Here is a 14164-nt window from a genome sequence, read left to right as displayed (position 1 = left end):
TTAAAAATGCTAAGCACTGCTTCATTTTACTAGTGACCTGGGATATGAAAAGCGCTTTTTCACTTCTGCTGGAAAGCTCTTCAGGTGCAGCTTCCGGGATATTCTTGGGATGTTAACTTCAGCACACACAAGTCTTGCTGTAGATGTGTCAGCTTTGAGGCACAGGGAGACATTTGTCAGAGAGTAACTGCTTCTGACAAGAGCATAGAGTGAAAGTGGGGATCGCAGAGCTCTTTCTTTGTGGTTGTTCAACCCCCACCTGAAGATTAGTTCAAAGTGACCGTGAAGACAGTCTGTGCCCACCGCATCGCTGAGTCCTAGCCCCCACTGCCTACTCCAGCACACCGAAACTGCTGCTTCACTTGTTTGTCGACTTGAACAGAACCTTGGGTGGCATTAATGTGCCTGGCTCGACTGAAAAATTGAGAACCAGAGCTGACCTATTCCATAAGACCCACTCTGCCTGCCACATGCTGAGTGAATTTGGATGGTGCCCACTCTGAACCTCGGTTTTCTCTTATATAAAATGAAGGCTTGAACTATGTGGTCTCTAAAATCCTACCTAGCTCTCAAATTTCCCTATCTCTTGGTTCTAGGAAAATATTGATGTTGAGCTCAAGGAAGGGGTTCTCCAAGGTGTGTGATATTGGTGGTAGGGGAAAGGCGGGCGCCAGGCAGGGGCAGAAGGGGAAGGCGTCCACACTGAGAGAATGTGACAACCCCTGCTTGTCTCTTTTGTCATTCTTCACTCTTTCTTCTTTGTTTTTAGCTTTATATAACATGAGATCCCTACCACTGGGTTTCTTAACCATTTGTTCTTTATCAAATAAAAATATTCATAATGCAACACGCAGGCACATCAGTGTGGTACAGAACTAGCCAGCTAGTTCACCACAGGTAAATACACACACATGCATATGCACATACACAGGTAAATACACACACATGCATGCACATACACAGGTAAATACACATGCATGCACATACACAGGTAAATACACACACATGAATGCACATACACAGTTTTTACCTGAGACATGTCAGAAGTATTTCCCAACACTGGATTTTTCCAAGTCACTCTGGTAAAGGGTAGGTTTTCAGGTTTCAGGCCAAGCCAGTAGAAAAAAGTAAAAATAGAATAAACAACAGGGGGAGAAAAAGAGAAATACCACACACACAACTGTTTCAGAACTTCTGGAAAAGGAGTGATATTCTTGGATGCAATGGAAGTTTTAAAAAGGAAAAAGAAAATTTACAAAAAGCTGCCACACTTGTGGAATTCAACTAAAAACTGTTTATTATTAACAAAGTGATGTTCAAAATTTAAGAGTTCCTGGCCTGGCATGATGACTTATGCCTATAATCCTAGTGCTTTGGGAGGCTGAGGTGGGAGGATCGCTTCAGGCCAGGAATTCAAAACCAGCCTGGACAATACAATGAGACTTTGTCTCTGCAAAAAGGAAAAATAAAAATAAAATAAAATAAATTGGATGTGGTAGCACAGAAAACAAACAAACAAAAACACCATTTAAGAGTCTCTTAAAGCAGGCTTGTGAATGCATACAAAGCGTGGCTATTATCTTACTATAGAAAACAGAGCCCACATCATGTATCCTGCTCACATTTCATAAACAAGGCCAGGGGAACCTGCTGTGGGGCAACCTGTTGCTTTGGCGTTGGTCCTCAAGATGCAGCCCTCACAATCTGCCCCCAAACATATCAGAATGTGAACCCCCTCCTCCCCCTCTGGAAGAGGCGGCTTCAGATCCAACAGCAGAGACACGCAGCAGAACGAAATCTGGTCATTGGTCCCTGTGTAGGATGACTTCCCATTTTGTTTTTTTAAGCAAAGTAAATGAACATTTAATTTCCATAGACAGCTGGTTGTGCTCCGCCCACTGAGAGCACTTTGGTGAAGGCAAAGTCCTCCCCCTCTGTTAGAGGTCTCCCGTGTGGGGTCACATCTTCCCTCACCAGGAACCCACTGGGCACGCTCCAGCCCTGCTCAGCTTGCCTTTTGCGTGGTCATTAGAGCTAGGGCACATGTCATACTGATTCACATATTTTTGCCCTTTGTCATGTATTGAGAAAAAGTAAGGATGAATGGACGGTCTTTGATTGGCGGCGCTGGTGACGCCTGTCATGGTCCCGTTTGGAAGGACCCTTTTGGAACTAGAGCTGGTGAAGCAGCGCGCAGAGGCATCACCCGGCTAAACTTGGCCCTGGCAGATGGGTCGCAGGAACAGGTATGCTTCCCTCGTGCAGCCTCTGGCTCGGGGGACCTGGGAGCCTGCTCCAAACTCAGGTGTATCTTTTCTGGGCAGATCCTGGGAAGTGGGGGTTGGCTGTGAGCTGAGTCAAAGGCACAGGGATCTTGGTCCAAAAAGTCCGACAGTGCTCACCTTGGTTTAGAGACTGGACCATTGAGCCAAGTTTTGACAGCCAAGGAAAAGCTGGGGGAGAAGTCACCTGGAGTTTTACATTTACCCTGCGTCTATTTTATTAGAGTGCCTTTTATTTATTGTCCCTTCTTCTTAGTTGAAATTAATGGCCTACTTCACTGGGGCTAAGATGTTTGAATATCAGCAGAAGGTCCTGGCTCCATAACCTTGCCTTGTCTTCCCAGTTAGGATGTGTGGATTCTTAAAGTTCCCTAAGAAATGCAAATATTCTAGCATGGCAAAATTCTAGGGCAAACTACAACTGTAAGTGATGGATTTCTCCTAAGTAGTTCTCATTCCTGACTTCTAGAGCGAGTAGTCAGGGTTCCTAGGGGCTCCGGAAGGGTTAAGCAGTTCAGAATAAATGGTTCCTGGGAACTCCAAAATAGCAGCAACTGTCTGCTCAGGTCATGAGAAGACCCCTCTCTGCAGAACATCCTAGCCCTACGACCCATCCCAATTATGTTGAAATTAGATTCACAAATGGCAATAAGTCTCCTATATGTTGGGCTGTTGATTTGGAGAAAACTAGTTTAATCTTTACTTAACTCTGGGTGGCTCAACGGGAGACTCAGGCCATTCAGGTTCTCAATCACGTCTGGCCAGTTATATTATCAGGTTTCAAATCTGCATCTCCAAAATCTGAGGTGATGGGCTATTTCAAGCCCTCTAGAACAAATATATGCTGAGAATTTTGAGAACATGAATTTGTTTATTCTGAAATAGCCCATGTTCCTGCTTTGGGAGTTGATGGAAAATGCTGCTTGAGTGTTTTCATTTGATGCTGCCACCTTAGGGTTTTATAGATTCAGTTCCAGAAACTCAAGGCAGTTATGTCTTTGGGCTGCTTGTCCTTGCCTGAGCTGAAGCCTGATGCCTCCCATAAGTTGGTATGGCTTTGAAAATGGGTCACTGCAGCAGAGGCATGCAGTGTTTCTTTGGTCATGTCTTATGTGGCTGTGGCTTCAACATTTCACAATTATGCCTTCCAGGGTCTGATGATTTTGGCGTTTCTCTGCTTCCCAATTGACCTGGCTGTGCTGTTGACTGTTCTTGCACACTCAAGGTGGTTTTGCCATTGGCTTCCTCCCTCAGCCTGCCTCTGGGATTATGCCACTGGTATTCTTTTGCATCTACTATCAGCACAATGAAATCATTTTTGTCTTCAAGGTACCAAATTCTGGTGATATTGGTGCTTTCTTGCAGATACTTATCATGACAAGTGAATGGTCCCATAGTGAACACAGTCATGGTTATAGTGTTCATATGTTCCAGAGACATGTTTCCTATAATTTTGCCCTGTACATTTTTCTATCATACAATCCTTAGATTACAACTCTTTGGTTTTCAACAGCTTTGTCCAATTCCATCTTTCCCAGTTTCTCTATCTTGGTGAAATATCCTTCTTGCCTGGTTTTACACATTTAAATAACAAATTCCAAAAGTAAAGAGTATCTGAGACAGTCACATGACATAAGGACAAATTCAAGCAATCTTAGACTTCCAGAGGGTGGGGAGGCCATGTCAACTCACACAATTTTTAAACATTCTTCCCTCTCAATATTTTAAAAACAAAATTTTGTAAAATGAAAATTTAAAAAGGCTACCTGTCTTGGCAAGTAGCTGCTCAGCCCGCATTGGTGAGCAGGCCATTCCATAACCCGATTTCTTACTCCTTAAATGACAGCATGGAGCTAACGCACTTAATTTTAGCTCTTTCTACATGATTTGACTCATTCTGTTGACATTAACTGTTTTTCAGTCTTCTCAACTAGACTGAGCTCCTTAAGTGCAGGAAATACGTGCTCAGTAAATGTTTGTTGGACCAGACACTGAACCTTATGAAATTAAAGACCAGAACCTTTCCATGGTAGCATTAGAGACACTGATGGCAAAGGTACAGTGGGATTTGAGTTTGGGTAATAAGCTCTGTGGTGGTGTTTCAGGAGGAAAACGGTGCTCTCTTAGTTCTATGGAACACAGTGGTCCAGATCTTCTACTGTAACCAGGCCCAAGGCTGGCTGATCCGGAGGGCTCTGCCTTAGGGATACTTATAAGCTCTGTCCTTCCCTTAAGGAGCCAGAGGAAGAGACGGCCATGGAGGACAGCCCCACTATGGTTAGAGTGGACATGGGTGAAAACCAGGTTTCACCATGTAAAGGGAGAAGGTGCTTCCCCAAAGCTCTTGGCTACGTCACCGGCGATATGAAAGAACTTGCCAACTGGCTTAAAGGTATTTATCCTTTCATCTTTTTGGAGAGGCAGGAGAAGTAGCTTTGGGGGAAATGGTTTCCTGGTACTTCTACTTATATCTTTAGTCCTATTCTCCAACTTTTTATAAATCTCTTTACTCACCATATTTTTTTTTTACTTTTTATCTTTTAACCTGCAAACCTCTCCACCATTTTTTTTTTCTTATGGAGACAGTAGCCAGGGCCCAGCTCCTATGAGAAGACACCTGGCTTCATCTTGTAGTTTCAGTACTTAAAACTTAAATTTTACTATTGGTAATTCATTCCTTTGGCTTCAGAGTTTGTGCCTATAAGCATGATAAATAAGCGCATTAGATGCTTTCAGGAGCTTAGATTCTAGGAGGGGCAGTGTGGGTTGAGCATACTGTAGACAGATGCTTTCAGGAATCTGGGTGCCACTAAAGCGACAATGGGTTCAGAAAGAAATATTAAAGAAATATCAAAAATGTTTCACTTCCAGGAGGTTTTGCCGATTTTGCTCAGGGTGGGCCTGTGGTTGAGGAGTCTCACTTGGCTGCTTCCTTAGCTCTGCTTTACCTCATCCCTTCCAGACAAACCTGCGGTGCTCCAGTTCATTGACTGGATTCTCCGGGGCATATCCCAAGTGGTGTTCGTCAACAACCCCATCAGTGGAATCCTGATTCTGGTGGGACTTCTTTTTCAGAACCCCTGGTGGGCTCTCACTGGCTGGCTGGGAACAGTGGTCTCCACTCTGACGGCCCTCTTGCTCAGCCAGGACAGGTAGGTGTACCCTTTCAAGCCTTCTCAGCTCCCTTCTAAGACACAGGGGCTGACAAGTTACTATGGGCAACAGTGATAAAATCACATCCTTCCCAGAAGAAACAACCTTTAGTCCACAGAACTCTTTATATTTGTTTTTAGTCAGAGGTCAGGGAATCAGTTCCAGTCTCTTGCTCTTGATATCTGAATAAGTGGCTGGTCTAAATGATGCCAGATTCTTGTGGCATTATATCCTAACCAGGACTAAGCTGTAAGTAATTCCCTGGAGAGGTTCTGAAGGGATCTTCTTTAATGATTGACAAAATTATTTGTCATCAGCATTCTACTTGGGAAAAAAGTGCATATGAATTCAGGAAAAGTTTTAGTGGCTTAATAACACCCTTTATATCTTGCTGCCATGATGAGTTTAGCAAACTCATTCTTCATAGACAGTGCAAAGGTCAGCTCAGCTCCTGGAGAAAAGAATTACCAAAGGTCACCTCAGCTCCTGGAGGAAAGACTTACCATAAATTCCAATTAAGTGGATTCTGACTTAAGAAGCTTTAGTGGGTGTTCCGATATATTCATTAGATTAGAAATAGCATGCACTTTATTAATTGATCTGTCATTGAAGAAGTGATGAGCTGACTCTCACCAGGGTAGTAGACAGCTCCCCACTGGCCAGTTCCTTCAGGGAGGGAACCAGTATTCTAGGTGTCTGGGATCAATGCATACTCCCAAGTGTGGTCATTACACAACTAAGCTCTTGTAACACTCGCTGCAAATTGCCTAAAGAGGTCCATGGGGAGAGAGTTAGCAAATGCTCCACTTTTCCATCAATTTCAAAGAGTCTGATTTGCTCCCCGTAGAAGAGGATTTTATAGCCTAGGTTAAACTCTATTCCAATGCATGCCAAGAAAGTCTTCTCAGTTTGGGGATAGAGTCTAGAATTGTGCTATATTGAATATTCCTTTATTATTTTGCTCCAATGAAATATGATCAACTCATATTTTATCAGATATCATTTAGAAGACAAGTCATATGTGTTAGTTTCAGATGTTTTACTTTCCTTGGTCTGAAAAGACTGCATTAAAATGGCAATCTTCTGTTTTAAGTAAATATATGTCTTCCTGTGGCTTTAACTATGGCACTCCACAACTTGTAGATGTGGCCATTAATTTTCCACTGATCAAACTCAAGCATTAACATCTCCAAGTCAGTTGTTGAGAGGACAAGTCTGCAGAGTTCTCCATTGTCATGTGTAGTCCCAGTTTCTGGCTTGCACCATTGCAAATTGCATCACCTCCCATTTGCCCTCAAGGATTATTTAAGGGAGACAAAGAACTTTTGAATAGGGAATCCCACCTCTAATGTTCATCCGATTAATGTACGTGACATCCTCTTGCCTGTTGCAATGGTGCCTCCTGGCCCAGTTAGAAACAAGTCAAGAAGCAGGACTTCTTTTACCAGCCCCTGCGGTGTGGCTCATTGGCTGTAGCACCTCCTGTTCGAGCCCAGCATTAGGCCTCACCTACTCGCTTCACCATCTTTACTCCCCTGTCCCCCTATAGACATCACCCTTGAGTGACAGGCCCTTGGGAAGTGGATCCTGTGCCTTTCATGGTGCCAGACACTGCCAACTCTGAGTTGTGGGAGTCCTGGCGTGTCAGGTCAATCAATGTAGGTACCCATCCACAGTGGATTATAGAAAGAATATGTAGTACATATACACCATGAACTACTACATAGCCATAAAAACGATTGAAATCAGCAACGTGGATGCACCTGGAGGCCTATATCCTAAGTGAATTAAGGTAGTAACAGAAAATCAAATACTGCACGTTTTCACTTATAATTAGGAGCTAAACATTGGGTAAACATGGACACAGAAATAGTAGACAACTGGGACTCCAACAGAGGAGAGGAAGGGAAACAAGGGTTGAAAAGCTACCTATCGGGTACTTTGTTCACTATTTGAGTGACGGATTCAATAGAAGCCCAAACCTCAGTCAGCATCATGCAATATATCTATGTAACAAACCTGCACATGTACCCCTTCAATCTAAAGAAGGAGAAGATGGGGAAGAAATGAGATTGAATACTAAGCAAAAAGTAACCTCAGAAAGAATTGGGTGCTCAACAAGCACATAATTAAATGGGGTACTTCTCCAAGTAAGAGAAAAGCAATCCTTCTTTGCAATAACTTTGAAATGTATGTTTGGAGACAACAAAATAGAAGTATCAGAACACAAAAATGTATACTAAACTGGAAGATTAATGTTGATAAGATCAAAGACACTAGAAAGTGAATTTACATTTCAGGAATCTCTCTCACCAAGAAATCAAACTTAGACAACAGTTTCATATGCTAAAAGTGCTATTCAAGTCAGAGGCTCTTGATTTAAAAGAATAACTTTCCAAAGGAAAGGCTAAAATAGAGCAGATTGCCTTGCTAAACTCCCCTTTCCTCTCAGCCACTGTAGACCTGTGTTTAACTGTGACACCTGTAGAGGGAGTCGTTCTCTATCAGGGGTCCCCAACCCCTGCACTGGAGACAGGTACCAGTCTGTGGCCTGTCTGTGGGAACTGGGCTGCACAGCAGGTGAGCGGTGGGCGAGGAGCATTACCACCTGAGCTCCGCCCACTGTCAGATCAGCAGCAGCATTAGATTCTCATAGGAGTGTGAACCCCATTATGAACTGCGCATGCGAGGGATCTAGGTTGCTCACTCCTTATGAGAATCTAATGCCTGATAATCTGAGGTGGAACAGTTTCATTCTGAAATCATCCCCCATTCCCTTTTCATGGAAAATTGTCTTCCATGAAACCTGTCCCTGGGGCCAATAAGGTTGGGGACTGCTGATCTAAATGCACATTTATATTTTTATCTATGTATATTTCACTTAATGTCTTTATTAGTTTTTGTACGATGCTTACATAGACTTTGAGATACATTTCCAAATATAATTTCATGTTTTAATATGAATATGATCTGGAAGTTACTAGTGTTATTTATGTGCAAGTGCAACCGAAGCCCACCCAGGAAATGTCCATGCTGTGTCTCTTGCCCCGCAGGTCATTAACAGCATCTGGGCTCTATGGCTACAATGCCACCCTGGTGGGAATACTCATGGCTGTCTTTTCGGACAAGGGAGACTATTTCTGGTGGCTGTTACTCCCTGTATGTGCTATGTCCATGACTTGGTAAGTTACCATTGGTTTTCAAAATGCCTTTTTAAAAAAACATGGCAGGAGGAAGGAATGGGAGTTGTTATATGGGCATAGAGTTTCAGTTTTGCAAGATGAACAATATTCTTTGAATGGATAGTGGTGATGGTTGCACAACAATGTGATTGTCCTTAATGTCACTGAGCTGCACACTTAAAAATGGTTAGCCAGGTGCAGTGGTTCTTGCTTGTCATCCAAACTATTCAGAAGGCTGAGGGGGAAGGATCACTTGAACCCAGGAGTTAGGTGCTGCAGTGAGCTATGATTATATCATGCACTCCAGTTCCTAGAACCTCCTTGCTTGGGCTAAGTAAAAAGAAAGAGGAGGAGGAGGAGGAGGAGGAGCAGGAGGGAGAGCGGGAGGGGGAGGAGGGGAAGGCGGATGGGGCAGGGGAGGGGGGAGGAAGGGAAGGGGGAGGGGGAAGGGGGAGGGGGGCCTTGGCAGGAGGGGTGGGGGAGGGGGGAAGGGAAGAGGGGCAGGGGAGGAAGGGGAGGGGGAGGAGAGGGGAGGAGGGGCAGGGTGGAGGGGAGGAGGGGCAGGGTGGAGGGGAGGAGGGGCAGGGTGGAGGGGAGGAGGGGCAGGGGGAGGGGGAGGGGAGGAGGGGCGGGGGAGGGGGAGGGGAGGAGGGGCAGGGGGAGGGGGAGGGGAGGAGGAGCAGGGGGAGGAGGAATAGCAGGAGGAGGAGGAGGAGGAGGAAGAGAAGGAAGAAGAGCAGGAGGAGGATAAACAGTTAAAACTGTAAATTTAAAATTGGATTCCAGTAGATTCTGTTATTGGAAACAGAAACAACCATTTTAAAAGATGTATATTTCCTTACAACCAGTTATTTGGCCTTTTGTCTGATCTGGCTACATATCCACCAATATCTCTCAACCAGAGGTTCTCAACTCTGGCTGCACATTGACACTTCCGTGGGGAGCGGAAAACAGTGCTGCAATGGACATAAAAATGCAGGTGTCTTTTTGGTAGACACACACTGATGCACGTGGCCCCCATACACCTGACTCCTCCCTCCCAAGACTCTACTGTCATTGGTCTGCAGTAGCACCTGGGCATTGAGAGTGCTAAAGCTTCCCAGGTGGCTCTAATGTATAGCCAAAGTTGAGACCCACTTCCTCCATCATTGCCTCTCAAACTTGAGCGCTATGAGAATCACCTGCAGGGCTTGTTACAACACAGGCACCTGCTCCCAGGTCCCAGGGTTTTTGATGCAGTCTGCCTGAGGTAGAGCCTGATAATTTGCATTTCTAATGCATTCCCAGATGATGCTGGGAGAACCACTGTGCCTACGTGAATTCTTACCCACCTGCCCCCCAGGTCTCCCTTAGAAAATTTTTGTTTACTGAATTCCCTTCAAACTAGTTTTTATGTTGACAATATCTTAAATCCTTTTCCTGGAAATAGAGATTTCCTTCTTTCTATATTGCAGTTAAATATACAATACTAATATGCACATAAATAAGAAGCACAGCCTGTTGTGGGCAATGTCTGCAGAAGGGCCACCCACCCTTGCTGCACCCACAGGTGTGTAGAGGACCTACCTGTAGAGCCAACCTCTTCAGGAGGTAATTTGGGACCTGCTTTGAAGAACAGGTTCATGGGAAGGAGGCCTCGCCTGCAAGTGCTCACCACGCTCCCTTCCACAATCCAGGAAAATGGGAGTTCTGGTCTTTAAGTGATGGCTCTTTGATTGGGTCAAGTGAGAACCTACAAGGGACCTGGAGACCATGCAGCCCAGCCCACCAGTTTATAGGTTCAGAGCCTGAGGAGATGCACCTTGCCTAGGTCATGCAATTTATCAACAGCTCAAGGACGCACACTCTGCCCCTCCGACTGTGAGATCCTTTTCCTCCAGCTCACACTACCTGCATCCTTGAACAATTGTTTTTTTCCAAAAATAGGTATATTAAAGAAATGATATATGCCAAATCAGGATCACAGTTGCCTCTAGTGGGGAGGGAGTGACATAAGAGCAAGCAGAGGGATGAAGGGGACTTTAACTATGTAGACATTATTTTATTTTGTATGTCATAAGTACTTCAAAAATATTTTTTAAATCTCAATATATAGCTCACTCTGAGCAACCCCAGAGTAGAATTTTTCAAAAGCCAAATAAGCTGAGAGTTGATTTTTTTTTACTTTATGTAGTATTTACTGCCTCTATAATAGAATTTATCCCAAGTTTTCTTTCTGTGGCAAATTTGCCAACACAACATGTAAGGGGCCTATTGGCAGGTGAAATAAAGGCCCTCCAGAGTATAGCGAGATTCCATGTGTCAGCCTGGTTTGTCACATACACATTCTTCTGCTCTGTTCTTTTTTTAGCCCAATTTTCTCAAGCGCATTGAATTCCGTGCTCAGCAAATGGGACCTCCCTGTCTTCACCCTCCCTTTCAACATGGCGCTGTCAATGTACCTTTCAGCCACAGGACATTACAATCCGTTCTTTCCAGGCAAATTGGTCACACCTGTAACTACAGCTCCAAATATCTCCTGGTCTGACCTCAGTGCCCTGGAGGTAAGACACTGGCTTCTCACATTCCCCCTGGCTCTGCAAGATACGCAATGGCCTCTGGTCAATTGTCCACAGATGTCAGAGTCCCCTAGATGCTCAGGACTATGGTGGCCTTTCTGCCTTCATCTTGCCATTTAAAGCATTTGTTCTACTCCAGAACATTAGGGTCTAAGGGATTTTTAAAAATTACTATTTAGCCAAGCTAATTTTTCTGCCTTTTCCCCTAAACATCTACAGTGCTAACCCCAGAGTACAGTTCCCCTGGGAGTCACTCCATCATAAGCTTGGGGGTGGGTGATGGGAGCCAGCCCTTAGGGCATGTGGCCTCCAGCCTGGTTTTAAATCTTCCACAGTCTACTCCCTCCAATCAAAAAACTGGATGCTTAGAGTTTATGACAGAACCTCTCTATTCTGCTTTTCCTTATGGCATAGCTCATAGAACATCTACAATAATTTAGGGTTCCCAAGCTTTGGTAGGCATCAGAATCACCTGGGGAGTTTTCAATACCCAAACAGGCTTCATCTCAGACCCTCTAAATCATAATCTCTAAGTGTGGGGACTGGAACCTGTTTTAACAAACTCCCCAAATTGTGATGCGGGCCAGAGTTTGAGAACCTCTGTATTAACGGATGAATCCTATGTATCTCTTTAAAGATGACCATAAAGAGATCTCGTACTTTTTAAAACCTGGCTAACCCAAATCAAATTCCAGCTCTTCCTGTTGGTGTGTAATAAATATGTTTAAGGTTTCTGGACTATCAAGAACAAGAGAATACCTGAAATTAGAAGAAAACCAAAAAAACAAACAAAAAAACCAAAGCACATTACCTTTTTAATGTGCTCTCCCACTGTCAGGTTATGAAACGCCCTTTTCTGTCTTCTTTGTTGAGTGATCAAAACACATGAGGAGCTCAAGTCACCTTCTCTTTAGCTTCTTGCCAGAAAATTAAATGAAGCACCTGGAAATAATTCAGAAGGAAAAATCAAAGATTCATTAGAACTACCCACGAAAAATAACAGTATAAAATAGCATTAATCTATCTAGAACTGCACGAATACAGGAGCCACTAGCTCCTCGCTAGAGCGTGGCTGTATAAATTTAGATGTAGTATTGTTAAAAATTGAGTTCCTCAACCTCTCTAGCTACATCTCAAGTGGTTGATAGCCACATGTGGCTAGGACCCACTGTGTTAAACATCACAGATACAGACTATTCCATCATCTCAGAAAGTTCTCCTACACAGTGCTGATCTGGGGCAGGAGAAGCTTTGTCCTTCTCCTCACTCCGAATGACCAGTCCATCATCAGCACCAACCCCAACCCTATGGCTACCTGAGACAGAGTTCTGCAGTCAAATCCGGAAAAAAAATAAAAATAAAAAGGGTATGCTGTCTTTGCCAAGTTCCCTGGTCTAGAAATACCAAAATGTTTAGACATGAAGACCCAGCATGGGCTAGAAGAATTGAGTCCATGTTAGGGTAGAGTCAAACTCACACTATGGTCTGGTGCCCAACCAGAAGTTCAGCTGTAAAGAATGATCATTTGTTAGGTTCAGTCAAACCTTGTTCACTCCTGAGAACTGCAATTCTGTGAACAGAATAACTAAATTCAGGCCTCAGCCAGAAAGCAGAATTGTGACATTTCCATGTATTTTTGTGTTTTTAGACCTGCTTGACAGTTGTTCGTAACTAGAATAAGCTAAAGATATCTTGGTTTAAATGAATACATGTTCCACTTAATGACAGAAAAGAAAATTCACAAACTTGCTAATAATTGCTTCTAAATTGTGGATAAGATAACCTGGTATTGGGTCTCTGGCTTTAGCATAAGCATCCAAATTGTATGGTGATAATAATCTCTCTATTGAACAAAGGGATGCACGGATAGATCACCCTCAGCACTGACGGACATTTGAAAGCAAAAGAAGTGTCAGCTGTGGTTCCTGCCATCCCCACTGGGAGCATGGCAGAGCCTCACAGCCGGGAGCAGTGAGTGGCACCACACTGAGACCTTATCAGTGACCCAGGCCAAGTGTCAGTGCAAGCAGGAGAGCCCGTGAGCACAGGGGGAACTTTAAGAAGGCATGTGTGGCATGCACCAGGGAAGGGCTGGTGTGTCTCTGGGGATAAAGCTGAAGAATGACTGGGATTTTTCTGTAATCAAGGAGAGGGAATTTTAAAAGGTAGTAACACTGTTCTTGAAAGAGATAAGGTATATCCAGTGTAAAATTATATTGTAGGAGTTTGTGGGTGTCCTGTGGGTTTCTGTTCAGTTGTTTCAGTGGCATTTTTTTAAAAAATTTCTTTTGCAGTTATTGAAATCTATACCAGTGGGAGTTGGTCAGATATATGGCTGTGATAATCCATGGACAGGGGGCATTTTCCTGGGAGCCATCCTACTCTCCTCCCCACTCATGTGCCTGCATGCTGCAATCGGATCATTGCTGGGCACAGCAGCAGGTGAGCACAAGAGCCCTTACCAAATATTGAGCACCTCCTCCATCCCGTGCGTTGCCTCAGGCATCTTCTGTGCTCCAGATCTTTGAGATCATGGCTTCCTAGGGACCAGTGGGAATTCCTGGGATGCTTGCTGCTAACCTTCAATCCCATCCTCAGTCTCCTTCCAAACATCCTGCCTTTAGTCCTGAGCTCTGACCCCTCCTGTCTTGTCTAACAGGACTCAGTCTTTCAGCCCCATTTGAGGACATCTACTTTGGACTCTGGGGTTTCAACAGCTCTCTGGCCTGCATTGCAATGGGAGGAATGTTTGTGGCGCTCACCTGGCAAACCCACCTCCTGGCTCTTGGCTGCGGTGAGTCTCCCACACCCCTGGGGGAGGGCTGCCCATGACTACAGGATCTCAATCAAGGACAAGCAGTAAAAACGGACTGTGTGAAAAATCAGGGCCAGGGTTCTGGCTTGAGCCCACTTGCTAAATGTGTGAACAGGACAAGTGACGTCCCCTGAGAGCATTAAAGTCACCTCTGCCTACCTCTCTGATGACTGT

At 44.3% G+C, this 14164-nt stretch overlaps 1 protein-coding gene and 1 long non-coding RNA gene across 6 annotated transcripts in view; one reads left to right on the top strand and one right to left on the bottom strand.

Annotated features, from left to right (window-relative positions):
• Nucleotides 1-14164, top strand: part of SLC14A1 (solute carrier family 14 member 1 (Kidd blood group)) — a 57836-nt gene that overhangs the window by 32549 nt on the left and 11123 nt on the right. For 4 of the 5 annotated variants that reach the window (XM_005586817.5, XM_005586815.5, XM_045378288.3 and 1 more), the window contains 6 exons: nt 4518-4674; nt 5245-5434; nt 8489-8617; nt 10968-11160; nt 13470-13617; nt 13835-13969. In XM_005586817.5, coding sequence (XP_005586874.3) covers nt 4539-4674; nt 5245-5434; nt 8489-8617; nt 10968-11160; nt 13470-13617; nt 13835-13969 — 931 coding nt within the window. In that variant the 5' untranslated portion in view covers nt 4518-4538. Of the gene's footprint in view, nt 1-1936; nt 2247-4517; nt 4675-5244; nt 5435-8488; nt 8618-10967; nt 11161-13469; nt 13618-13834; nt 13970-14164 lie in introns of those variants that run through there. The other variant, XM_065533891.2, reaches the window with a different exon arrangement.
• Nucleotides 1-14164, bottom strand: part of LOC123570074 (uncharacterized) — a 97821-nt gene that overhangs the window by 82424 nt on the left and 1233 nt on the right. Inside the window, exon 2 of the long non-coding RNA XR_012427100.1 lies at nt 11987-12117. This is a non-coding gene — a long non-coding RNA (uncharacterized lncRNA). The remainder of the gene's footprint in view (nt 1-11986; nt 12118-14164) is intronic.

The sequence above is a fragment of the Macaca fascicularis genome, chromosome 18 (assembly GCF_037993035.2).
Source record: "Macaca fascicularis isolate 582-1 chromosome 18, T2T-MFA8v1.1".
NCBI lineage: Eukaryota > Metazoa > Chordata > Mammalia > Primates > Cercopithecidae > Macaca > Macaca fascicularis.
The sequence above is the reverse complement of the archived record's forward strand: the minus strand, read 5'-3'. Positions and strand labels throughout refer to the sequence as shown.